General features: G+C 57.1%; 1 protein-coding gene across 1 annotated transcript; it reads right to left on the reverse strand.

Annotated features, from left to right (window-relative positions):
- Positions 1–1879: 1879 nt before the first annotated feature.
- On the reverse strand, positions 1880–22363 carry FRMD8 (FERM domain containing 8). Its single transcript, XM_054570890.1, has 11 exons — positions 22199–22363; positions 21783–21867; positions 20214–20381; positions 16590–16691; positions 16191–16249; positions 15912–16078; positions 14656–14880; positions 12547–12670; positions 11565–11708; positions 6174–6378; positions 1880–3807 (listed from the first exon to the last, which is right to left on the reverse strand). Exons 2-11 carry the CDS (start codon positions 21865–21867, stop codon positions 3689–3691), a joined length of 1398 nt encoding a protein of 465 aa, XP_054426865.1. The 5' UTR covers positions 22199–22363; the 3' UTR covers positions 1880–3688.
- Positions 22364–25803: the final 3440 nt, after the last annotated feature.

Below are 25803 nucleotides of genomic sequence, written 5' to 3' on the forward strand. Positions count from 1 at the left end.
GGATAAAAAAAGGCTGTGGACAAAAAGGGGCCTTTTATGAAACCTGACAAGCTTAGAGGCCTGCAAGGCAGCCTTACAAACTCAGAGGCCTGAAGTAACCACAAAGGGCGGTATGAAATGAAGACTTATCCACTGAAATCAGTTTATGGCAGGTGGTCATGCCTTAGGCCCAAATCTTCTCTGACAAAAGTCGATCCTTACCTTAAGCTTGTCTTCTTTTTGCACCTACATATCTTTGGAATGTCCAAGTAATTTCTTCCAGACCCCTCAGAGCACCAGCACACCCACAAACCCCCATTGTTATTGTCATCATATTAATTGCTATTAACTGCCCTGTACTCACCTCTGTGAAGAAGTACATGTCTACCACTTTACTTTTTATCCAGTCCCAAAGAGTTTTCTCCACTCGGTTTTCTCCCGCCCCCTAATCTATCGCCAGTGGATTTCATGTAACCCACTTACGTCTTCTCTTTTGATTGTAATGTATAAAATAAGGTGCAAACTGGGTATTTTCCAGAGTATTTCCTCCATATTTTGAGGTTTTGCTTCCTAGCAGTTGTCATCATTTTGGTTCAAATACACTCACAAAAAATCTCTATAGGTTTGAATGTTTTTTATGTTGACAAGGTGAAGGGATTAAGAAGTACAAATTGGTAGTAACAGAATAGCCAAGGGGATGTGAAGCACAGCGCAGGGAATCTAGTCAGGAGTATTCTAATAACCGTATTGTGTCAGATGGGTGTGAGATTTATCAGATGATCATTTAGTAAGTTTATAATGTCTCATCACTAGTGTGTATACCTGAAACTAATATGATATTGTATGTCAGCTGTAATTGAAAAATCAAAAATGATTAAAAAAAGTCGTTCCTCACTGACTATAGGAAGGTTACATGGATTGCCTGCCTTGGCCCAGCAAACAGTCGCAAGGGCCCTCAAACCTGGACGTGGAAGGCAGAGGCATGTCCGAGAGAGATGTGAGGAGGGAGTCACGCTTCATGTCTTGAGGACCCCCTCACCTTCACTGGCTTTAAAGACCGGGGAAGGGGCCACAAGCCAAGAATAGCAGGTGGCCTGTAGAAGCTGGAAAAGCAAGCAGATTCTCCCCTAGAACATGAACTGCAGCCTTGTCCCCACGCCTGGACCCTAGTGCAGTGAGGCTCCTTTCAGACCCGTCCCCCAGAACTCTGAGGTGATGAGTGTGTGCTCTTTTCAGCCCTAAGGCTGTGCTCATTTGCTACAGCAGCCACAGGAAGCTAACACAGGTGGTGAGGACAAAGAGCACTGGGGACAGGAAGGGCTCCAGGCCTGCCAGGCCCAGGCTACTGGGGCTCCCTTACCCACCAGAGTCGGGGGGCGGTGCCCCCCACAGGCCATGGCCTTGCAGGTGAATTCCCGAATCCTGTTCTTCCTCCCAGCTTTGTGGACACAGGACTTCCTCAACCCCCAAATGGTGCTCACACCTCAGAAATGAAGCCCGTGGTTATCACTGTGCAGCTTCCTGGGGGCTCGCAGTGCTCCAGAGGGAGGGCCCAGCGCTGGCGGGCCCGTGGGAAGCACGCTGCCCCGGCCCGGCCCAGCCCAGGCCACGAGGGGCCCTCAGGGGGGGCTCAGAATCTCCCAGGCCTGTGTTCCCCTGGGTTCTCTGGCCTCTCCTCTGAGGCCCTGTGCCCCAACCCCCGGGTGTGAGGAGGAGCCTGGTGGCATATGGCTTAGGTCCCAGGACGGGGACAAAGGCTCCAGCCAGCCTTCTGTCACTCCTTGTTTCATTGCCACCCACCAGAGTTCCCACCTTGGTCCCCACCATGAACCCCCAAAACCCTCTAGGACCTTCTTACCCTGACCAACCACCAAGACTGGAAAACTTTACTCTGGCCTCACCAAATTCAGTCTGGGAGCGCTGAGGGCTGCATCCCTTGATGCATAGTTAATAAAAGGCCAACACATGGCTGTGATCAACTGTCAGGCTGTAATTAACACACTTGCTCTGACTGGGTAGCTCAGTTGGTTAGAGGGTTGTCCCCATACACGAAGGTTGTGGGTGTGATCTCAGGTCAGGGCACATAAAAAATCAGCCAATGAATGCACAAGTAAGTGGAACAACAACAACAAAAAATCAGTGTTTCTCTCTCTCTCAAATCAACAATAAAAAAATAACACACTCTTGTTGTATCATAAACTACACTAAAGTTGCTGGACACTGGTTTATTATTAAGTCACATGGTACAAAAGAAAGGATATTCAAAGGACATTCAGTAAAATGCGGCTTTGTCCCAGAGGACAGGCAGAAAAGGTTAAGGCACAATGAACACTTAGAAAATAGGAAGGAGAAAGAGTAAAAACAAGTAATTTGTGCGCACACAAACCCACCACACCCCACAGGCCCCCACGGGCCCATCAGATAAGAATTCACTTGGCATCAAAACAGGGAGTGGGAGGAGAGGACAGAGGGCTGGGAGCCAGTGAAGTGAGTCACTCCAGGAGGAGGGACAAGATGTCCTCTGGCTGGGACATTCCAAAAGGCTGGGAAATCTATTAGGACAAGTAACAGAGTCCCTGCTGCCAGAAGGAAAGCCCGCCTCAGAGTATCTGGAGTGTTCAGAAGTCACAAGAGGGAGAAGTGGGCTCTGGCAGCAAAGGGGAGACAATGCAGCCATGGGCGGGCCTGCCCATTTCCAATGAAGGTCCCAGGAGGCGCCCAGAGCCAGGGCCCCACCGCAGAGCGCAGAGGAGCCCCGCCCAGCACCACAGCCACCCTCTGCCCCTCATTCCCAGAAAGAGGAGGCCAGCTGGGCTGGGGGCGGGACTTCCCTGGCCCGGAGGCCCACAGGGCCAGGCCAGATGGAAAGCACAGCACCACCTGACAGGGAGCCAGCAGCTCCGAGGTTGGGGGGTTCTCTTGAGTCGCCCCAGAGCTCACGGGCTTCACGGAACCAAAGCAGATGAGAAAAAAGAGAACTAAAACCTGAAACCCATGGGGGTTTGGGAGTCCTCAGAGTGTGGCGTGTGGGTCTGGTGGGCCTGCTGGTGCCCAGAACAGCCACCTCCCAGCACAGTGATATCACCAAAAGCTAGAAAAAAGGCACTTTTCCTTCTGGTCAGCGCTTCCTGCCTACAAGAGAGGCCTGAGGGGCACAGGTGCCCCCTGGGCTGGGCCCTGCCCAGCTCCCTCCAGTTCCATCCAGCCAGGGAGGGTACGAGTGGGGGACTCTTGTTCTATCCCTGCCATGGGTCACCTCTGAGAGGCCCCTGTCCCACCTCTGTAGTGATGGACCCACCTGGCAGTGTGGGTGGAATGCGGGCTGAAGGAATGCGGGCATGTGGTCGCTGAAGTCTAGGGAATACACCAAAGACACACACTCGACCTGCGGGCCCCAAGCCCTGTTCCTTGCCCACCTGCCGTGGGGGCCGCCAGTGGGGGCGTCAGAGCAGAGGGCACTGTCCGTCATGAGGGGGGCACAAAGGCAAGTACCTGGGTGAACGGGGGAGGCTGGGGCCTGATCAGATGGTCCTGGGACGGCGGCGGGGCCCAGAGCGCAGGAGGAGGGCAGACGGGCTGCCAGAGGGGGTCCCCAAGCCAGCTCTGAGCAGCCGCAGGGCCCTCCCGCACAGAAGGCACTTCACGCTCCGAGGCAGCCTCCGGCCCCCCTGGCCCGCCCCTCCCTGTGCCCTCCTCCTGCCCAGCTGCCTCAGCTCTGCTCCAGGCTCTCCGCCGGCTGCACCACCGTGTAGCTCCCCTGGGCCATGGAGAGCTGCCGGCTGAAGAAGGACGTTGTGCGCTTCGGCTTCACCCGCTTGATCTGCTCGCCTGTCGAGGAGTAAGAGGGGCGCACTGAGGAGAGGGCGTCCTGGCGAGGGGCCCAGGCCCCAGCGAGCCTGGTGTGGGTTGAGCTGCCCTCTTTGCACCTGCTGCCTTTCTGGCCCCATTCCCCCCACCCATCTGCCCGCCAGCAACAGGATGCGTGGGGCGGGCGTGTCACCAGCCTCCCAAATCGGACGCAAATCCGGGTTTGTGTGTGATGGGGGGCCAGCTGTGGTGCCTGAGGGGCTTTTACTAAAACTTGTTCAAGAACAGACTGAAGAAAAAAAAAAGAATACTAAAGAAACAAAGTATGTATAACATACAGGACTAGCTGAAGGTGAGCCTCACTGAGACGAAAAGAATTCTTACAGGTTAAACATTTCAAGCCAGGTGATCAAGGTCAACATCAACGGTCATGGATCATGTTGATAACACACCTTCGATGTGATGTGATAAAAATGCCTCTGTGACCCTCCCCCCAAAAGCCATAAATGCAGTCACCTCCAGGGAAGGGGAACCCTGCAATAAATACCCCTGATCAGCCCCCCTCACAACTGCCAAGGTCACAAAAGGAGAGTCAGAAACTGTTACAGTCAAGAGGAGCCTAAGGAGATGTGACAACTAAATGCAGTGTGGTGTCCTGGATGGGACCGCGGAACGAAGAAAGAACAATACTCAAAACTGAGGATGTTAGTTAACAGTACTATATCAACGTTGGTTCATTACTTATAAAAAATACACCATATTAATGTTATTTTAAATCAAGAAAAACAGGCAACACAAGTGAAGAAATATAAATGACCAAGCATGTAAAAATGGTCCAATTTCACTAGTATTCCAACAGCAACCTGCACCCGTTCTCTCTCTGGATGATAACAACACCCACTATCATCCAGATGAGCAAGATTAGGAGCCCCCGATGCCTGCTGTGATGGGTGGGCACAGAAACAGTGGAACCTCGTCCTGTGAATCGGCGCAGCTGGTAAAAACGTGATGCCCTAAACGCTGTGCTGTGTCTTGGATCGGGCCCTCCAGCAGACAGGACATTTGTGGAGGAAGTGGGAAAAGCCAGACGTCTCTATAGTTAGCAATGTTGTGCTGTGACGTTCACTGGTGGGTGAGGGTGTGGGAGGCAGGTGCCGCCCCTCTTCTGGGAGGGGTACAAGGGGCACACCCCTACACCCAGCGGCCTGATTTCTAGAAATTTATCTTGAGGAAACAGTTGAGAATCCAGGGAAGGATTTGGCTACAGGCATGATGTTTGCAGTAGCTGAAAGCTGGAAATAACTGTAATGCCCCCCAGCAGGGGACGGGGTGACGGTGCTGCCCGTGCTGAGCAAGACTGCAAGTGCTTACAGCTGTGTTAGAGAAAAATTATTTTGCTTTTTCCAATTGTAAAAATGACATGCATGTAGGACATTTAAATGCTATGAAAAAGCACAAAGAAAGAGTAAGTTATAGCAACTGGTCACCACAGCGGTGTCTCTCCCTGCGCACAGATGCCACCTGCATGTTGCTGTCCTACTACCTGACATTTTTCTACTCAGTATTCTACTCAAACATCTTGCCATTTAAATGTAGGTCTGTGTTACTGCATTAAAAAATTCTTTTTATTTTGGAATAATTCTAGATTGATAGAGAACTTGCAAAAACAGTAATACCCTCATCCAGCCTCTCCTGATGTTAGCATCTCCTGGTGCCCTAGTGCGTTTATCAAAGATAAGAAAGGAGCCCTGGCTGGTGTGGCTCAGTGGACTGAGTGCTGGCCTGTGAACCAAAGGGTCGCCAGTTCGATTCCCAGTGTAGGGCACATGCCTGGGATGCAGGCAAGGTCCCCAGTAGGGGGCGTGAGAGAGGCAACCACACATTGATGTTTCTCTCCCTTCCCTTCTCTAAAAATAAAATAAAATCTTAAAAAAAAAAAAAAAAAAAGATAGGAAATGAACATTGGTACAGTATTATTAACTTTAGAGACGTCTGGCTTTCCCCAGTTCCTCCACAAGTGCCCCATCTGCTCCCGGACCTGATCCAAGGTATGACACTGCGCTGAGGGCATCACGTTTTCACCAACTATGTTGATTCGCAGGACGAGGTTCCACTGTTTCTGTACGCGTCACAGCAGCCCTCGGGAGTTTCTGTCCTTTCACATCTGGACGCTCCTACACAAACACATCTGTGGATGCAGCAGCAAGAAGGGGGAGAACAGGACTCTTTCCTCCAGGGCCCTAGAGGTCTCCAGTTCCGGATCACAGAGCTCGGATGTGACACACGCAGCCCTCCCCCTGCTCCAGAGCCCCCCGGGGCACGTACATGTACACGTGTGTGCCTGGGATGCGTGCGTGTGGGTATGTATACCTCAAGGGGTCACTCACCGTCCTCCACGTAGTCAATGGTGGAGAGGTGCTGGATCCGGCTGCAAACCACGCTGCCCTGCCTCCGTAGCTGGGGGCGCTGAGTGGGAGGGGGCAAGGAGCCAGCGGCCGAGGAGGGGCCGGACACGCTCTCCTGGGGGCCATCGGGTTCTGAGGCCTGGTTTAGCTCAATGCAATACTCGATGAGGCCGCTCATGAGTTCAGCCTGGGGAGGGGAGAGAGGCCTTCGTGAGGACTAGGGGGCGAGCCATGGCCCAGGAGGCAAATGAGGAAACAAATACCATTTACACAGCCCGGGCCAAATAGCTCAGCTGGTTAGAGCATCATCCCCAGAAGCTAAGGCTGTGGGTTTGATGCCCAGTCAAGGCACATGTAAGAATCAACCGACTGCATAAATAAATGCAATGATAAAAATTGACATCTGTCTCTCTCCCTCTTTCTCTCTAAAAATCAAATAAATAAAAAAAATACCCTGCCCTTAAAAAAATACCATTCACATAAGAAAGGAAGTGAATGGGCAGGTGATCTGTGGGCCAGGGGGCAGGGCAGGCATTCCATCGGGAGGGACACTAGAGGCCAGTCCTGGAGGATGAGCAGGGGTCCCGGGGTCCCAGGCCAGGATCTGGAAGGTGGCAGGGCTGCAGCACTCAGGCTGGGAGGTGAGAGAAGCGCAGGGCTCCAGGGCGGGTAGGGGGCGGGGCGGGGCGGGGCGGGGCGGGGCGGGGCGGGGCGGGGCGGGGCCCAGGCAGGGCTTTCCAGACTGAAGGAACTGCGGGAGTTGGCTGAGGGGAAAGCCTGAAGGCCCATGAGGAGGTAGGTGGCAGGAGGGCCTAGGGTGGGGTGGGGTGGGGTGGGTGGCTCCCTCTGAGCACATTCTTTAAAAGTGAGGCCTTCTCAATACATTTGAAATGTAACACATGTTGATATAAAAAGCGAAGTGACCAGATGTCAGGGACCACAGTCTGGACACCATAGGACGGGGCATGTCAGGGGACTGCCAGATCCACAGGCAGAAAGCTGTCAGTGGGTGGTGTCCCCTAGTCAGGCAACACACACTTACTGGGGCTGCGGCAGGCAGTGAGAGAGCGGGGACAGGGCGGGCGGAATGTCTGCCTTGTGCTTCCAAGGGGAGAACCCACTAGGAGAGCCGAGCCAGAAGCCACAGGGATGGCCCCACGGTGACAGATGTGGTCCGGCTCCTGCCTACCCACAGTGCAGCCCGAGGCCTCTCTAAAGCAGCACAACTAGCCCTGGGCCCAAACCCTGCGTGGTCCGGAAGGAGGAGCCGGTGTCCTGTTCTCATACCTGCCTCCTTTCCTCCACCAAGGGAGAGTGGACAGTGGGCTTTTGGGAAGGAGGCACCAAGGGCCCTGAGCTGCCAGTACCAAAGGGATGCCGAGTTCCTCTAACACAGCATGACACTGCTGAGACTCCAGGAGACTGCTGCGTCACATTCGACACTATTCAACATCCACTCCAGATAAAACTCAGCAAACCAGCAACAGAAGGGCAGCTCGCCAACCTGATGAACGGTGTCTACGGAAAAGCCACGGCTAACATATCATGTACTGAGAGCAAGACTGAACGCTTCCCCCCAAGGTCAGGAGCAAGTCCCGATGTCTGCTCGTGCAGACTCACACCGCTGGAGCCGAGTGACCGCCAGCAGCCAAGATGAGTGAGGGGCACGCGGACTGGCAAGTCACGTACGCCTGTCCCTATTCACAGACAACACAACTGTCAACAGAGAAAATCCCCAAGCACCTACAAAATCACTCAGAACTAGTGAGTTTAACAAGGTGGTAGGATATAAGAAACGTGGCCAACGAAATCTACTTTTCTATATACCACAATGGAAAACTAGAAATTCAGTTTTGAAATTAAAAACATACTGAAGGGGCCAAACTTTAACACTAGGTCAAGCCTGGGCCGAAACAAGAAACTAGAACAAACAATACCCCAAGATGAAGGGAAGAATTAGAGCCCCCCTCCCTTAGTAACAAGATAGGACAACGGCTGAGCCTTGACTCAGACAAATAGCCCAAAAAAGAGCAAGGTCAGAGCTGAGGATAAGGGAGAAACAAATACCAAGAAAAACATATCAGGGTGCAGCCCCCATGCAGCTGGGCCAGAGTCGACAAGAATGAGGAGGAGGCATAGGGCGAGGGTTGAGCCTTGCCTCAGATAGGCATCCTGACCAGAGAAAGAGTAGGGGGCCCAGTAACAGCCTTGAACCTAATCAGCAAAAAAAAAAAAAAAAAAAAAAAAGAAAGAAAGAAGCTGCCTATTGCTAACTGCCACTTCTCGCCCTTGTATCTTGCTTGCTTGCTCTGCTTATAAAAACCCGTGTACCCTTACAGCGGCGCGCCTTTTTTCCTTTCGAGGGAAAGGTGGCCCCTGCGCAGGTAAAACTTGGCCAAATAATAAAGAGTGTGTGATCAAACTCTAATTTCTGAGCTCATACTTGTGGGGATCGTAACACATACCATCTACCATGCAGTCTCAAAAGGCTGCATAGCACCAAAAAGGAAAAAAATAAATACTAAGGTATAAATCAAAATATAAATGGACAAGATTTATATGCTGAAAACTAAAACATTAGTGAAAGAAACGCCAGACCAACAAAGGGAGGTAATGCAAATAAACGGACTGGGTGACTCAGAAACATGTCTCCAAAAGACACTGTTACAATGAAAACTGCAGAGAGACAGACAGAACACACTTGGCAAAACATGCATCTGATGAGGGACTGCCGTGCAGACTATGTAACAAGCTCACAACTCAAGAGGGAAACAAACAACTCAGTAAAGAAAGGACAAATAATGTGAATAGACACTCCATCAAAAGAGACACACAGATAGCAAATAAATACATGAAAAGATGACCAACCTCACTGTAGTCATTAGGAAAATGCAAACTAAAACCACAATGACCTATCACTGTTACACAGGAACTAGAGTGGCAAACAAACGAAGCTGAGGGAACCTCAGCGAACGAAGCTGAAGTGCTGAGCACGGATGCAGAGCGACCGGACCTCGCAGACGCCGCTGGAGGAAACGCAGGAGAGCCCAGTCTGGGGACGAGCCTGGCAGCGTCCAGTACGGCCAATCGTGTGTTCCTCCTACAACCCGGCCATCCGCTCCCACGTGTTTATACAGGAGAAACGGAGACGCAGGCCGCCACAACAGCCTGTGCACACATGTTCACAGCAGCCTTCCTCACAAAATCCCCAAACTGGAAACAACGAAAATGTCCTTAAGCAGCCGAAGAGCTAACCTGTGGCACCCCAACGCGACAATGCTACACGACAGTAAAAAGGAACGGACGGATGCACAGCGCAGTGGGGATGAATCTCAAAAGCGTGACGCTGAGTGAAAGCAGCCAGTCTCGAAGGGCTGCGGCCAGCGTGGACACACATGGCAGGGCTGCGGCACAACTCCTTTCGTCAGTTCACCAGCTGGGGACATTCGTCTTGTTTCCAGCTCTTTGGTTATGACAAACGAAGCTGCTATGAACATGACAGTACAAGTCTGTGCGGACACTCGTTTCTCTTGGGGACACGTGGAGGCACTGAATGATAAACATATTCGTGTGGCATCTGGATAAAGCAAAACTCCAGGGGCAGCGTAGGGGAGATGTCCAATAGCAGAGGAATGTAGAGAATAATTTCAAAAAGGCAGCTCCGAAAAAAAACTGGCAAAGGGCTTCAGCGAAGAGGCTATCCGGATGGCGGATAAAGCTGTACGAGGTGCTCTGCATCGCCGGCGGCGGGTGATGGGGCGCGCCAATCACAACCACGCAGAGATCTGAGGGTGACGGAAATACTGCCACCAAAAATATGCAAAAGATGAGACAAACATTGCACCTCTAAGGCAGATATAGAAGCAAGTAAGCCACTCCACAGCTTGACCATAGTGGTGGCGGTTTTCAAAACTCATTCTTAAAATGGGTCCATTTTATTGTAAATTTTACTTCAATGAAGTTAACTAAAAAATAAAAGAAAAAATATGGGATACTACTCCTCACCCACTAGGGTGTCTAAAATGAAAAAGGCCGACAATCAGCTGCTGGAGAGCAGACGGACAACTGGCACGCCACCCTGCCGAGGGCCAGCAGGCGCAACTGCTCCGGCTAACTGGCAGCGCCGGTCACCGCCCGCCTGTGACCCAGCCACTGCACCCCTGGGTGTGACCCACATAAGCAGCACTGTTCACGACAGTCCCCAACTAGAAACCAGAGTGTCCATCAGCACCAAAGGGGAAGAGTCAAGGCCCGCAAACTCAGCCACTGGAACACCGAGAGCGTCGGCAAAGATCAAGGCGCTGCTCCGTGCAGCACGGCTGAGCTCACCAGCTCGACGCCAATGCCCAGCGGCAAGAACCAGAGAGCGGGACACACTGTGGGAACAACCCCCCCCAGAAGGTTTGAAAACAGAGAGAACGACTCTGGAGTGATACAAGTCAGGAAGGGGGGGTCCCTTCTGTCAGAGGAAGGACTGGAAGGGTACTTGAGGGGTCTCCTGGGACCCTCGTTCTATTTTCTAATCTGAAAGGTGGCACATGGGTTTGTTTGGGGAAAATCTTGTTGAATTATACACTTAGAATTTGGGTACTTTTCTGTAGGCACATTATAATTCAATACATTTACTTTAAAAAGAGATCTAAACTAGCAGTGTGAAAAGTCACCAGCATAAAGATGGGGAAGCGGAGTACTCAGGGAGGACCGTGAGAGTCACAAGCTCCTGGACCCGAGCAGGGAAGGCCCAGGAGAGGAGGGCCAGCAACGAGGAGGGAAAGAAGCCAGAGGTCCGGAAGGCTCCGCAGGGAACAGGAGAGGTGTTTCCAGGAGCGCAGCCGGGCTGCCACAGAGAAGGAAGATGGAAGGATGATCTCTTTCAGAGACTGGAGTCTGCAGTCTGGGGCATTGTCTGCAGAGGTGCTGAGAGGACAGGCGAGAGAAACGCGGTCCAGACTGGGCCCTGGCGGGGCGGGGGCGGGGGCAGCCTCTCCACAAGGAGGGGAAGGGGGTGGGTGGAGGCTGGGTGGGAAGACCTGGTGCTGAATGAACTGGGCAGTGAAGGCGGCAGCACAGATGCAGGGGGGCCCTGACCCTCCCTTGCCTGCTCCTCACCTCAGAGCAGGTGACTGGAGGACAGAAGGCGCTGCTGTGGGGGGGTCGCACAGCCCCGGGAAGCCCTCAACCAACAGCCACCACCCGGTGTGCGTGAGCGCCCCAGACCAGGCCCGCGACACCCCAGGGCGGCTCCAGGTCAGGTCTGTCCGGCCCTCGGCAGCCCTCTCACCTCCTTGTCAGCCAGGCTGGAGCCTCCAACAGGCTGGGACCCCTGAGCCCAGCCTCGACCCCCCACCCCCAGTGCAGGCGACGCCCCGCTACCTGCTTGGAGTAGATCTTGAGGAGCTTGTTCACTGGTGTGCCTTCATTGTTCCCATCGAACTCCAGCCACAGGACGGACTCCTCCTCCTCGGGGGACGTGTGGTCCCAGGACAGCTCCTGGAAACGCAGGCCCAGCAGGACGTGCTGGCCAGCGGGAGAGGCAGAGCTTGGCTCAGGTGCCACCCGGAGGGGACTCCTGGCTGTTTAACTCCAAGGCTGAGTCTAAACCTGTGCACGCGAGTTTCTCTGAGGAGTCCCCTGGAAGGGGCGGGGCCCCGGGAGGCTGAGACGCCCGGCCCACAGCACTTCTCACCAGTGGGTCAAGGCCCGCCTGCCAGGATACACGCGTGGGGGGAGAGGCAGGTGGGGAGGGGAGGCCTTTCCCATGAGTCAGCTGGGTAGCACCTCAACACAGATGCCCAGACAGGGCTGGGATCCCTCTCTGGGGACCACCAGAAGTTGCCCCAAGCTGTTCTGCCGGCAGGGACTCCTGTGTAGGTGCAGGGAGGCGGCCCCACCAGGCAGCTGCCAACACCACCTCCGTCTCGGGCCGCCAGGAGAGCCAGCACCCAGTGTGGGGTGAGAAGCAGCACCGAGACAGCCCAGGAGGGTTCCTGATGGCGGGCATTTCTCAGAAACCAGCAGCTGATGTGCAGCCACTGGTTGGACAGGGCAGCCGGGCCCTGCCAGCCTCCCTCCAGTCGCAGGTGCTCATCCCAGCGGCAGCCCCCCTGCTCTGGCCACCCCGCTGCCTAGCACACTGGGCAGAAGAGGTGACCCAGAGCAGACCCGGAGAAGCCCTCAGGACGACAGTGAAAGCCCCAGGGACTCCCAAGGGAGGGAGCGGCCGTCCCAGACAGGCCGCCCACTCTGCCCCAAGGTCAACGACAGGCCCAGGGGAACCCAGAAGGCCTGGGTAAGGACCCCACTCCCTTTCTCTCCGCTGAGACCCCCTCACCCACCCTGGAGGAGCTGGAGGTACCTTCTCCCTGTTGTCGATGACATGCACACCCTCCAGACTGATGGCTACAGTCACTGGCTTTCGGCCGCCCCGCTGCAGAAAGCCCTGGGCTGGCTTGTCCACCTCGCCGTGGAAGAAGGCACATCTGGGGAGCAGAGCTGGTGTCAGCCTGTGCCCTCTGGCATGGCGAACAGACAGCCCACGGTCTTGATTCACCCACCAGCGAATGCTCTGGCCAGGCCCGGTGACTGAAGGTTAAATGGAAGCCCACCCCAGGGGAGGAAGGAACCAGGGGTGGAGTGAAAGGGAGGCTCCTCGGAGGTGGCATCTGAGCTGGGTGAGCAGGACAGGAGGGTCTGAACAGGCAGGAGGTCGAACTGGGAGTCAGAAAGGAGGGCTCCACAGGCAGAGGGGAGAGCGTGCATCCAGGTGTGGACATAAAAGTGATGGGCAGGGAGCCCCCAGGCGCCGGAGGACTCGGGGGCTGAGGTTGCTGGGGGGTTGGGAGGGCCCTGCTGGCCCCTTCAGCAGAAGAGAGGGGGTCAAGGCTGCACCAGCTTGGGGTGCACAAGGGGTTGGGGTTGGGGAAGCAGCTTCAGGGCTTGACATTGAGAAGGAAAAAGGGTACAGTGGCTTCGGGGCACCAGCCCACTGAGCTGCCCCCCTCTCCCTCCTGCCAGCCGTGTCCTCTCCCACTCCTGTGGCTGCCCTGGCCCTTCACCCCCTTGCCCTGGGCTAAGCCAGCGCCCTAGTCAGTCCTGTCCTCTGTGGCCACTTGTACAGGCGCAGGGGGATGGACGGAAGCCAGGCACTCACCACCTTCAATTAGGAGAGCAGCTGCGACCCCGCCCCTGGAAGACTTCTGCAGGCTTGGCTGGGGGCTGGGGAAACTGGAGCAGCCAGAAGAAGGGCCGCTCGCCCACCCTCACCTCGGGGTTTCACTCTCTCCTGGACCGTGCCTATCAGCACACACACTTCGTCCGTCACCAAATTAACTTCTGTCCCCAGCGCGCCCACAACTGCTGCCTCGCCTCCTGACTCCATTCCACAGCACAGCTCTTTGAAAGAGTGGGTTGCTCTCCCTGCCTCCGGGCTTTGTCTCACTCTCCTGGACCTGCTGTCTCCTCCACGATGCTGGAGCCAAGGACAACTATCCACCACACATGACATGTCGAACCTGACCTTGAAGCAGCAGCACAGGATGCTCAGTCACTCCCTTCCTGAAACCTCGCTTTGCTTGATTGTGGAGAACCGCCCGCCTCACTGGCCTGGATCTTCCTCCCACCCACAGATGGACCTGTCTCTTTGGGTCCCTGGTTTCAAATGCCATCCACATGCTGCTGACTCACCTGTTACCACCCAACTCCAGACCCACGAGCCCCGCTGCCTACTCAGAACTGCCGCCTGGGTGTCTAGCAAGTGCCTCAAAATCAACACATGCCGAGCCCCCCCAGCCTTCCCCAACCTGTTCCACTGCATGGTCCCATTTCAGGCGATGACAATGGCATCCTCCAGTTGCTTGGGCCAGAAACCTGGAGTCCTCCCCTGCCTCTTCTCCCTCACCTCTGCGACTGCACCTCTATCCAGAAAATTCTGTCACATCCATCCTCCATCCCTCCAGAATCAGACCACGTTTCGCCTCCTGCGTTGTCACCATCTGGCCGGAGCCACGTCCCTCTTTCAGAGAAGTGTCACACAGACCTCACCCATTGCCTGGCTGCGGCCCTGCCCGCCTGTAGCCTGTTCTTTACGTCTACTGTTCACTCTCTCTCCACTAGACTGGCAGCATCACCAGGCAAGGATCAGGGTCTCCTTGGTAACTGAGGGGTCGCCTGGACCCTGAATGCTGCCACCGCAGGCAGACCAGAGCCACCAGCAGGAGGCTGCCTAGGGCAGGAGGGAGGAGAGGGCCTGTCCAGGGCGCCCTGGTCTGTGACAGGAGGAAGGGAAGGACAAGGGCCCAGCTTGGGACCCGTGGGGCTGGAGGTGCTGGCGTCCAGGCACACCTCACATGAGCATGGAGCTCGGCTGGAGCAGAGATGGGCTCACCAGGAGGCCGCACTAGCAAAGGCCAGGACTGTCACGGGACAGAGGGTCCCCAAGACTGTGGCTGCCCATGAGGGTGCTCACCCGTAATAGGGAAGCTCGTGGCACTTGAGGAGGTAGGCGTGGTAGTGGGTTCTCAGGGCGGCCTCGTGCTCGCTGTCGCTGCTGGCCACTTCCTGCACCTTGCGGTAGGCGTTGAGCAGGCCCTGCTCACTGGCCCCGGCCTTGGCCCCACGGCCCCGGAGGGCAGCAAAGAGCCCGTGGCCCCGCTTACACATGTGGGCCGGGAGGAAGGAGTCCAGCTGCTCCCTGCGGAGGGACGAGGTGGATGCTCGGCGTGAGGAGGGGCTCCGTGGCTGGGGGCTGGCGTGGCCGCCCAAGCCCTCAGGGCAGACACGCTCTCGGGGGTGGGGGGGAAGCCCTGGACACGGACTGCCAAGGGATCCTACTGCCACCATCCCAGCAGCTGGCCTGGTCAGCGAGGGACCTGAAGTCGGGAGACGGAGAAGAGCCGAAACCAGGCCCATTCCAGGACGAGGCCAAGGCTGGAGGGTTTCATAGCAATGTCTGGGTCACAAGTAAGGGAGGTTTGCCTTCTGTACTAGTGGAAATTGGACAGCCAAAAAATGGTACCAGTGACCCAGAACTATCAATGTTCTGTTCTGCCACATAGGGATGTAAAAAAATACCAGACTCCCATCTGTTGACACGGGCTCATGACAGAATAGAGGAAGGAAGACTCTGGGCATGACTTCATGTCCTTCTGTCCTGGGCAGCCTGTGACCATGTGGGCCGCACGCTGCCGCTCCACCGACCCGCAGCTGGAGCTCGGTCTCCGCGTGCTGAGCTCCCCGCCTGCTGCGGCTCCTGGGGCGGCGCGGCCGGTCCAGCAGGAGGGCTGAGGGGCTTGTGCGGGCCTGGAGAAGCCTGACTGCAGGGTGGCAGGAGGAGGGGTCTCCAGGGGGCTGCCCACCCTTCTCAGGACCGCTGTGGGCATTTTCATCCTTTGTCTCCCACGCAGTCCCTGGCTATGACTACGAATAAGCAAGCGCAGCTCCCTCCTGATCTCAGAGGGAGGCTGAGCCCCACCCTCGCGCACGCTAGGGTTCCCCACACAGGTGTCACTTCGCCCTCGTCTCCCCTGCCCAGGCCCCTCAGCCCAGGGCGACGAGTAAAAGGAAGCCCGGGGAGGTAGGGCGACTCACCCAAGGGCCCACTGTGACAATGGGGCTGAGGCCTCCGGACCCGGCACCTTGCAAGCACTAAGACCACCTGTAAGCGGGATTCTGGGGCACCCCTCCCCCACCCTGGGCCCCTGCTTCAGGCCGCGCCGGCCTCACCTCAGGGCGCAGGCAGTGGGCCGGCCAGGCCGGAAGGGCCCGAGCTGCACACGGCACACCAGGGCACCCAGGGCCTCGCAGTCCTCTGCGTCGCACGGGTACCGCGCCGCCAGCACGTTGCCCTTGGCCTCCTCGTAGAGCAGCCGCAAGACCTCCTCGTCATGGACCTGTGGGGCAGGAGGGTGGCTCGGCTCAGTTAGGGTGCCCGCGTCCAGGGCTCTAGGGACAAGAGGAGGCTAAGCACAGGGCACCAGGCCTGCCTGGGGTTCGCTGCCTCACCTGGAGCTCCCGCCGCTTTGGGAAAAACACGTTCCTTCGGAACTGCAGGGAAGGCTCATCTGGGGGAGAGGCCGGGGTCACCACTCAGCCCTGCCTCGCCCTCGCTCGACTGGCCCGGTTCCCGGTCCTCATTCACTGGGCCGTGACTGCGAGAGCCTGACAGCTGTCCAGGCAGGGGTTGTGGCTCTTCTCCACATGCTCACAGGCCTCCCCCCTACCCTCTCGGGGGCTCCCCTTGGCGCCCCCCGGCCAGGAGACACTGATGGGACCTGGGGAAGACAGTGGCCCTGCCCCTCAGCCAGGGCAGCCTCAGCTGCCACCAGAGGCCCAGCTGGGCTGGGAGTCAGTGCCCCAGACCCAGGTGGGCCCGGAGACGGGGGCTGGCCAGAGCACACTGACCTGTGGCCACGTCATCGTCCGGGGCATCGGTGAAGCGCAGCAGCAGCTCTGGCCACTGGCGGCCCAGCTTGTAGGGCTGGTGCTTGGGCTTCAGCTGCACCTCTGCAGGGGGAGACGGGGCAGCCATGCAGCCTCTACCAGCGCAGGCAGGCGGGAGAGCAAGGGCATACCCTGGGGCACACGCAAGTGCAACTGCCGCCTGCCCAACAGCGACATGATGGCTGTCGTGGGCAATGTCCCCTGAGCAGGTACTGAGTGTCAGGAACCATTTTAGGGGTATGCTCTGCAACACCCCATCCTCATTTCATTCAGAGAAAACGAAGCTCAGAGAGGTTAAGTGGCTTGTTCACAATCACACAGCACAGCCAGCCTTTGACTGTTCCCTACAGTGCCCAGGGTAGGCTGCAGACAGAAGGTGCTGAGGGTGGCAGTACAGTTGGAGCCAGCAGTGCCAGTAGGAAGCAGAGTCCAAGTCTGGTGACCAAGACCCGAGGGGCTGCCCTCCCCCGCCCCTGGCAGAGCCGGGGCCTCTGGCTCACCACCCCCACCTCCGGCATCTCCCCTGGGAGCTCTAGCTGGCCCTCTGTCCTGCAAGCTCCAGGCCTCCATGGCCACAGACGCCCATCATCCAGCTGCCCCACCTCACCTCTCTTGCTCCCTTTCCCATCCAGCCCTCTTCATTTGCTAGAACATTCCCAGCTTGTTTGTGCCTCCAGGCCTTTGCACTTGCCGTTCCTCCTGCCTCAGTACCCTTCCCCCAGAGCCTCATATGGCCGGCTGGCTTGGGTCTCAGTTCAAGCGTCATCTTCCCCGGACCCTTAACGAAGGTGGCCCCTCCCTGTCGCCTGTCACACTTTGGCTGACGTTATAGGGGTCAGCACTATCTGACCTCCCCTCACTGTCTGCGCCCCACTAGCCTGAGTGCCACGAAGGCAGGGACGCGCCGGTCCAGTTTGCGGATGCACCCCACGCCCACCGCGGGCCCTCGCCACAGATTGGCCCTTCAGCCCAACTGTCAGCCAGTCCCAGGACTCAACGGCTCAGTCCAGAAGTGACAGGGCAGTTTCCTGGGCCCTGTAGCCCACAGCCTCTGAGAAGTCTGAGGCCGTTTCCAAGACCATCTGGTGATGAATGAGAATGGCCGCCGGGGACGGGGGACAGGACAGGGAGGGGGATGGCAATGGCTGCGCCGTCAGCCAGCTCCCTGCCTGCTGACCCTTATCTCCTCCTTCCATCCCTCCCACCAGAGGGCCGGGCACCTTGTCCTGCCAGCCTGATGCCCAGGGTCCCAGATTCTGTTCTCTGGGCTTCTATCTGGACCCTGATTATTACCCACAACAGAAGCCACAGCTTCCATGGTGGCCTCCCTCCCTGCCTACAGCCTCTTCCACCCGACCCCTGCACGCAGCTTCTCCACAGCCCTTCTCCTCCCATCACCTCTCTGATCCAGGTCTCCTGGTGGCTCCAGGGACCTCATCTCCGGCCTAGATCCCTGCTTGCACCCATGCGGAAGCACCCCCGCCCTGCGACCCCCCGGAGGGAAACGCACTGCGTGCAGCAGCACCCCTCCCCTCCAGGAAGGGCCCCCTCAGCAACTCCCGACCCACTCAGTGGGACCCTCCAAGCACACTCTTGATTTAGACTCACCGATCTAGACTCCCCAAAGCCCACGGAGGGGCAGTGCCCATCCAAGGCCACCAGTCAGTGAACAGGGCTCCGCCCACTGATCCTCCCACCCCACACTTTAGACTGCAAGTTCCCCGAGGGCAGGGATACCTTCGGTCTGCTCCCCCCTGGATTCCCAGCATCAAATCGCTACCCAGCACAGGGGGGCTCTGCACATGCCTGTCAGGTAAATGAGGCAAGTGACAAGCAGGGGCCCTTGGACACTGGGGCAAAGAGCCCTTCCTTCTGCTATGGCCCAGCCCTGACCAACCTTAAACCCCGAGCCCTAGCAGCTCAGAGGACTTCCATCATCAAGACGGGACTACGCTAACCGCGTGGTCAGACACACTTCCAGATGGGGCCTTTCTGCCTGGAAGCTGCTACCCAAACAGACTGTTCTCGGAGCCCTGTTCCAAGCAGAGTGACAGCGGGCATGGGGAGGCCAAACCCTCCCAAACATCCAGTTTGAAGGAAAGGCGGCACCAGCAGCCAGCAGCTCCTGCCGCACAGCCCTGGGCCGTCTTGTCAGAGCTTCACCCACGCGGGGGAGGGGTGCAAAGGTCCTGCAGGGCCCTAGTCAAAGCTGAAGTGGCCTTTCAGCCTTCCTGAGCTCAGCGAGGGGACAAAGTGGGCACTGACTTCGCGCTAGGGCCTCTGGCCACCCTCCTCCAGATGAGGCAGCACCCTGGGGTGACCAGGCCAGCAGGGCCACATAGGCAGCCCATTCATGTTGTTGAAGGGGAGCAGGAATGTGATGAGGAGGGAGCGGGGGCAGAGGAAATGGGAGGAGAAAACAAGCCATCCAGCTGCAGGGACAGGGAGCCGGAGGCAGGGCCCGGCCACATGGAGCCGCCACCCCTAGCTTTTCAAAGACACGAGCCAAGGGCCCACAGTCCTAACTCACAGCCGGGAGGGTGAGGGAAGCACAGCTGCAGTGGGTGGGGAGCAGCTGGAGGAGACGGGTCAGCAGGAAGAGGGTGGGCGAGAGCAGCAGCTGGGCGGGAAGCCCCAACTGGCGGGCATGGTGTGTGGGCGGTCGGGTGCGGGGGAGGACAGGCACTCCCTCTCCCGCCAAGCCGGCTGATGCCCCCTCTCAAGGGCAGAGGTACAGACCACGACACCTGGGGGCCCCGGGGACCAGTCACCCTCTTCTTGCCCCTGCTTTTCTACAAGAAAGTTCAAGCTCAGGAAACATGCCTGGCACCAGCAGGCGCCCCTCCCCGGCCCCTTCCCATCCAGGCCGGTTGGTTGGAGGCCCTATTCAGAGGGCCCAGGGAACTCCCAGCCCTCACCCTCCCAGGCCTGAGGGTCTGGAGAGCCATGGCCCTCACTCCCGCCCCATCCCTGCCTTGGGCATCTCATCCTGAAAGGGCAGGACACTGGTGGCACAGGCCAGAAACCAGGCAGGGCTGCAGGCTTCCTGGCAGAGAAGTTGGCTTCCCACTTGTCCTGCCCTCCTGACCCGCAGGAAAAGTCTCATCCTCAGGGATGGCTGCTTCCTGCACTGAGTGCCACCCTCCTCCCTGCCCTCAAGAGAAGGTGCAGTTCAAAGAGGTCAGCTGGGGGCCACCGGGGCTTCCCTTCTGATCTCGGTCGTCCCACTCACTGGTCCCACCACGCCAAGCCTCGATTCCCTCACCTGCAAGACAGGGCCGGGCCACGAGGAGAAGGTGGAATTCTGCTCGCAACATGCCCACGCAGGCCGTGGCACAGGCCATGCGCTCCGTGCACGCAGACCCCTTCCCTCTCTGCCTCCTAGTCCTGCCCCGCTCCTGCCACCCGGAAAGAACAAAGGTATCCTCTGAGGGCTCTCGGCCCTCCGAAGGGCGGACGGCTGCAGGCCACACACAAGCCCACCTCCCCGAGGTACGGTGGCCACAGGTCAAGGAGCCGCCTGCTCCCTGCCGCAGTCAGCACCCTGCCAGCCCTCCGGCCCGGGCTTCTCACGGCAAGCCTTACCCAGCAGAGGGGAGACAAGCCAGAGCGCGAAGATATCCGCAGCGATGTCTGGGAGCTGCAGGACCTCACGGATGGCGCGGTGCAGCTCGTGGGCACTGAGGGACGACAGGTTCTCCACGGCCAGGGGCAGCACTGAGTCGTCTGCCAGATACACCAGCACGTCAGGCGCTGCAATGGAAGCCAGGCAGGGTCAGCTGGGCCCGGAGCCCAGGCACGGGCACGAGCCTCAGGTGCCCTTCGCCCCCACTCTAGAGGCAGAGCCCCAGCACCCCCAGGGGACCTTGGGAAGAGTGCTGCCTGTCAGGAATTACTCCAGACCTTCGCACCACCCAGACACCCAGCACCAGGGGCCGACCCAGCGGCACTCTAACCTCAAATGTTGAAATCAGGGCTGGCCACTGCCCCCCCACTCCCGTCAAAACTCCAAAGACCGTCCTGTGCTTCTTCCCTGAAGGAGAACGTCCCACCGGTGGGGACTGAGGCAGACAGGCTGAGTGCAGCGTGAGGTTAGAGCAGTTAGTGCATCAGGCTGGGAGCGGGGAGAGCTGGGCAAGTCGCCATGTCTCTCTGGCCCAGACTAAGGTGGGAACCGAGGATTCAAGGAACCCCAAAGAGAAGCAAGATCCAGTGCTCAGCTTCCTTAGGGCTCCTCAAGCCTTCGTACTCAATACCATGGCCGTTCAGGATAGTCTTCAACAGGCTGGGGATGTACAGGTTGAGCATTCCCTTGTGACAGCTTCTGGGATTCCTATTTGGAGCCCAGAGCCAAAGAGAGACCTTTGGAAGAGCAGCCAGATTCAAATCCCCATCCCTGGAACCGCAGCTGCCGGGAAGGAGCACTGAGCTCTGAGGCCGATTTACCCGGGTTCCAGCCCTCACCTGGCCCCAGGCTACCTGGGTGACTCTGGCAAGTCAGTGAGAGTAGGCGGCCTCACCCGCAAAGCAGGGCTAACACCCCTCCCTCAAAGAGAGGTTGCGAATCAAATGAGGTGAAGCCTGTGAAAGGCAAGGGCATAGCTTATCATTAATACAAGTGAAAGTCCTTTTTGGATACCCAGTCTGCTTCCCAACAGCTACTTTCTTGAGAGATCATGCAATAATCTTCAGGAAGCTGAGATTCAGACCCACTTTTCAGGCAGGGAACACCGAGGCACTGAAGGCTCCAGTGTCCTGCGACTTAGCCTCTCCAGGGGCCAATTTCCTGCCTATAAAGTGAAGGTAATGATCCCTGCTTTCAAAACGGTGTTTGTGAGAAAGAAATCCAACAAAGAAAGTGAATGGTCACGTTTCATTCATGAGACTTCTTTTGAATTTCACAGCTAGGTGAGACCCGTTCATTTTACAAATGAGGAAAGGGAGATTCAAGAAGAGCACCCAACCTGGCCAGCAGCCGAGTAACAGAACCCAGGTCCTCTGATTGACTTGGGTCGCTCTTCCATACCTCAACATACCCTATTTGTTAATTAACACCTAAGATTCTCTTTAATGGAAGAGATGAAAAGCCAGGGCCACATCCCTGGGGGTGGGGCCCCAGGAGTATAAGGCAGGGAGACGGAGACAGGGACCCACCTCGGGCTCCCACGGAGGACACGCTGCTTCGATGGGACCGCTCAGCGGGGCCGGGCTGCCCGACACTGCCTTCCGTCCCGTCCATCTGCAAAGGGAAAGAAAAAGAGCTGGACTAGGGGTCCGGGGCTGGGGGTGCTGGGGAAGCTCTCCCTGGGGAAGGGAGGGGTCCCGGGCTGACGTGTGAAAGTGAACAAAGGGGCTGCAAGCACTGGTGTGCAGACTAGAGGGGTAGAGGTGAGCGGGTCCTCAGCCAACTCCAGGTCAGGGCTGGTGGGAGGACCAGGCCGTGAAGACTCCGAGCTGGGGACGGGGGTGGGAGGTGGGGAGACGGGGGCTCGGCTCGCCGGCAAGCCCAGGTAGGGCACCAGCAACCCCGTCGCAGCGGGGGCCAGCGCACGGCGTCGCCGCGCCCTCACCTCGCAGGGACGCGGGGCCAGCCGCCTCAGCCCAGGCTGCTGCCTTGATTTCGACCCCCCAGCTCCAGTTCGGGTTCTGCCGCCCACCGGGGCTGTTCCTCCCGTCTCGGGACCCAGCTTCCGCGTCGCAGCCGGGAGCTGGGACGGAGGAAGCGCGGGGCGCACGGCCCCGCCTCCCGGGCCGGCGGGAGCCAATTGTAGCCTGAGGCCGCCACGCACGCGCCCTGGCCCGGGCCCGCGCGCTCACGGGCTCTCCGCCGTCCTGCGCATGCTCGGGACGAGCCGGTCACACACCTTTTCTGTTTGGGCACACCCTGGGGTGGCCGTACTAAGAACCAGCCTCGCCACCCACCCGAGTGACTAAGGGCGCGTGGCCCTCACACCGATGGCCTGTAACAGGGTGCGGAAGGTTCAAGGCTATTGGGGATCTAGGCGTGAGCCCTGGCACTTCCATGCGTGTGGCTTTGGACCTATACCCCTCACCTGTAAAATGGAGATGCTAAGTGGGACAGGGGTTCACACTGTGCTGGGCTCTAGGTAAAGGTGACATAGGCAATGGCCTGTACTGCAGCGCACCCTGGGTGATGGGCTCTTTGCTGTGGCTACGAGACCGGGTCCCTGTCCTGACTCATCGTGGACAAGTCCCTTCCCCTCCGGACCTGATTCCTCATCTGTAAAATGAAGATGCTCTCCAAGGATCCTCAAATGATATGCCAGATACGCAGGCGGGGCACACTTGTTTTCCAGGGAGCAGTCACATGAGCCCTTGCTATCTTAGACACACAGCCTCGCAGACCTTGAGGCCTTTGCAGGCTGGGAGAATGCGCTGCGGCCTGGAAGAGCAGGTGTGAGACCGCCTCTCCTCGGGGGCACGTCGCCAACCGTGTCCTGGCAACGCCAGCATGTGTGTGCCTGAGGTGTGCCTCTCAGGGAGAAAAACAAGTCCATGGGGCACCTTCCTGAGCTAAAGGTACAAGAGGTTGTTCCAAACGACAGCAAGGAACTTGATGATCAGCAGAACCAGGAGGGGTTTGAGGGAGGGCAGGGTTGGGGGAGGGTGGGGGCCAGCTCACCAGGCGCTCATTCCCTGGCGTTGGAATGTAGCTCTAGCTCCTAACCCAGGCCCACTTCCCTCAGTATTTGAAGTAGCTCGTAGCCTGCCCACCTGGACCCACACTGCCCCACAACTGAGCGCAGTTTGTCTTCCTTACCAGCATGAACTGAGGACTCAGGGAAGCTCAGATGTGAGCTGGAGAGAAGGGTCACAGTTGGAGAAGGCGTTTCCCTCCTGGTTCTCAGCTCTGTGACCCTTAGACCAGGACATATTGGCTCGGTGGCCTCCCTAAACCCGCTGGAGCGAAGTGGGAATACAGTTGCCTGTTGTTGAGAGCTTGCTGGGTTTGGGCCCTGGGCCAGGGCAGGGGACAGAGACCTGGTGTTACATGGAAGCTTATATTACGGTTTCATTGGGGAGTGCAGGCAGAGAGGAGAGAGAGAGAGAAGCCCAGGCGAAACATTTTTAAGACTACATAGATGAGCCCTGACCCATGTGGCTCAGTTGGTTGAGCTTCGTTCCGCAAAGCAAAATGGTCACCAGTTCGATCCCCAGTCGGGGCACATGCCTAGGTTGTGGGTTTGGTCACTGGTTGGGGTGCATACCGGAGGAACCCAACTGATGTTTCTCACCTCGATATTTCTCTCCCTCTGTTTCTCCCTCCCTTCCCCTCTCTCTAAAAATAAATATAATAAATTTTATTATTTATTATATTTATTTTTAGAGGGAAGGAGGGAGAAGTAGAGAGGAGGAAAGAGAGAGAAACACAGATGCATGAGAGATACATCAATCAGTTGCCTCTTGCACATTCCCAGCCAGGGCTAAATTTTATTTTTAAAAACCAAAAACCTACGTAGATGAGAGGATTGCCCTAAAAAATATAAGCTGCCACAAGCCGGAAGGAACGGGTCCTCAGTGCCTGAGCACCTGCTGTGTGCTAGGCCCTTTCCTGTGTTTCCTCATGTCACCTTCATCGACCCTGGGAGTGGACACAAGAATAATAGTAGCTGCCATCTGTGGAGCATGTACAATGTGCCAGACCCTTTCTAAGAGCCTTAATTCTTATAACACACTAAGGTGAGTGTTATATCTCCATTTTGTGATGATAAAACAGGATCAAAAAGGCTAAATAACAAAGCTAAGCGCTGGCTGGTGTAGCTCAGTGGACTGAGCGCCAGCCTGTGAACCCAAGGGTCGCTTATCCCATTCCCTGTCAGGGCGCGTACACGGATCAACCAGTGACTACATCAATAAGTGGAACAACAAATGTTTCTCTCTCGCTTCCTCTCTCTTAAAAAAAAATTCAATAAATGAAAATTAAAGACAAAAGAAAAGGTAGAGTCAGGAACAGGTGCCAGGAATGCTGGCAGGCGGGGCAGATGGCAATATTCAATGAAGCGGTCAGGGCGGGCTCACCTGGTGGACGGCCTCGGAGCGCAAGCTGGAGGGGCCAACAGGAGGAGGAACTGCCAGGGCGAAGGCCTGGAGGCAGGAGCCCCTTTGAAGAAGAGGAGGAGGGCAGGTGGCTAGAGCAAAGCAAGCAAGGGGGTGGCCAGAGATGGGGTTAGAGGGGGTGGGACGGCGCCGTGAGACTCCTGGAACCTGGGGAAAGTGCTTTGCTTCCGACTCTGAGCAAGACGGAGCCATTGCAGGGTGTGGAGCAGAAGACAGACCTGGTCTGACTTAGATGTTAACTGCATCATTCTGGCTGCTGAGTGGAGAACATACTAGAAAGAAGGCATGGGCGGAGGCAGGGGGACCAGTCAGGGGCAGGAAACCAAGGGGAGGGGATGGTGGCTTTGGGTTGGAGTCATAGCCATGGAAAAGGTGGTAGATTCACCTCTATACAGAATGCAATGTTTTTAAAAAGATTTCATTTATTTATTTTTAGAGAGGGGGGCAGGGAGGGAGAAAGAAAGGGAGAGAAACATCAATGTGTGAGAGATACATTGGTTGCCTCTAGGATGCCCCTAGCTGGGGCCCTGGCCACAGCCCAGGCATGTGCCCTGACTGGGAATCGAACCGGTGACCTTTTGCTTCGCAGGCTGGCACTCAATCCTCCACTGAGCCACACCAGCCAGGGCTTGAAGGCAATACTAATGCAATTTCCTCCTGGAATGGTGGTGAGGTGTGAAGGAAAGGGAGGGGCCAGGACCACTCTAAGGGCTGGCGCCTGCAATTGGGGCCTTCTGCTGGCAGTGGTTCCTGAGCATGAGATTTCTGTGCCCTCTGTGCCCGATCCTCTTTGTCCTCTCCCCCTCATCTTCCACGCCCCTGCCCTGCCCAGTCCGGGTTGTAGTTGTCCAAAAAGAAAGGGACAGTCATAACCTGGTCACCCCAAAGCAGAGAGGTACACCACCCTTTATACAGCCCAAACCTCCACGCTTCCCCTGGGGAAGAGGCTCCGCGGAGAGGAGGCCGGGGGGCTGTTCATGACTCACACAGGGGCAAAGTAAATAACTAGGCGGAGGTCTGCCCCCTGCCCTGTCAGCTTCGCTGGGTCCCCAGTGCCCAGGAAAACCTCCCGCTGGGCCTGCACCTGGCAGCCATG

The sequence above is a fragment of the Pteronotus mesoamericanus genome, unplaced genomic scaffold (genome assembly GCF_021234165.1).
Source record: "Pteronotus mesoamericanus isolate MK-2021 breed Mesoamerican mustached bat unplaced genomic scaffold, CSHL_Meso_final contig_214, whole genome shotgun sequence".
Taxonomy (NCBI): domain Eukaryota; kingdom Metazoa; phylum Chordata; class Mammalia; order Chiroptera; family Mormoopidae; genus Pteronotus; species Pteronotus mesoamericanus.

Bases quoted from the DNA above. Each gene is read 5' to 3' on its own strand.
- FRMD8 (XM_054570890.1), bottom strand. From the start codon at position 21,867: ATGGACGGGACGGAAGGCAGTGTCGGGCAGCCCGGCCCCGCTGAGCGG. The intron at 20,382-21,782 runs GTGGGTCCCTGT...CTTCCATTGCAG, and splicing joins GTCCTCCGTGGGAGCCCGAG to CGCCTGACGTGCTGGTGTAT. The intron at 16,692-20,213 runs GTAAGGCTTGCC...CTCCCCCTGCAG, and splicing joins GCTTGTCTCCCCTCTGCTGG to AGGTGCAGCTGAAGCCCAAG.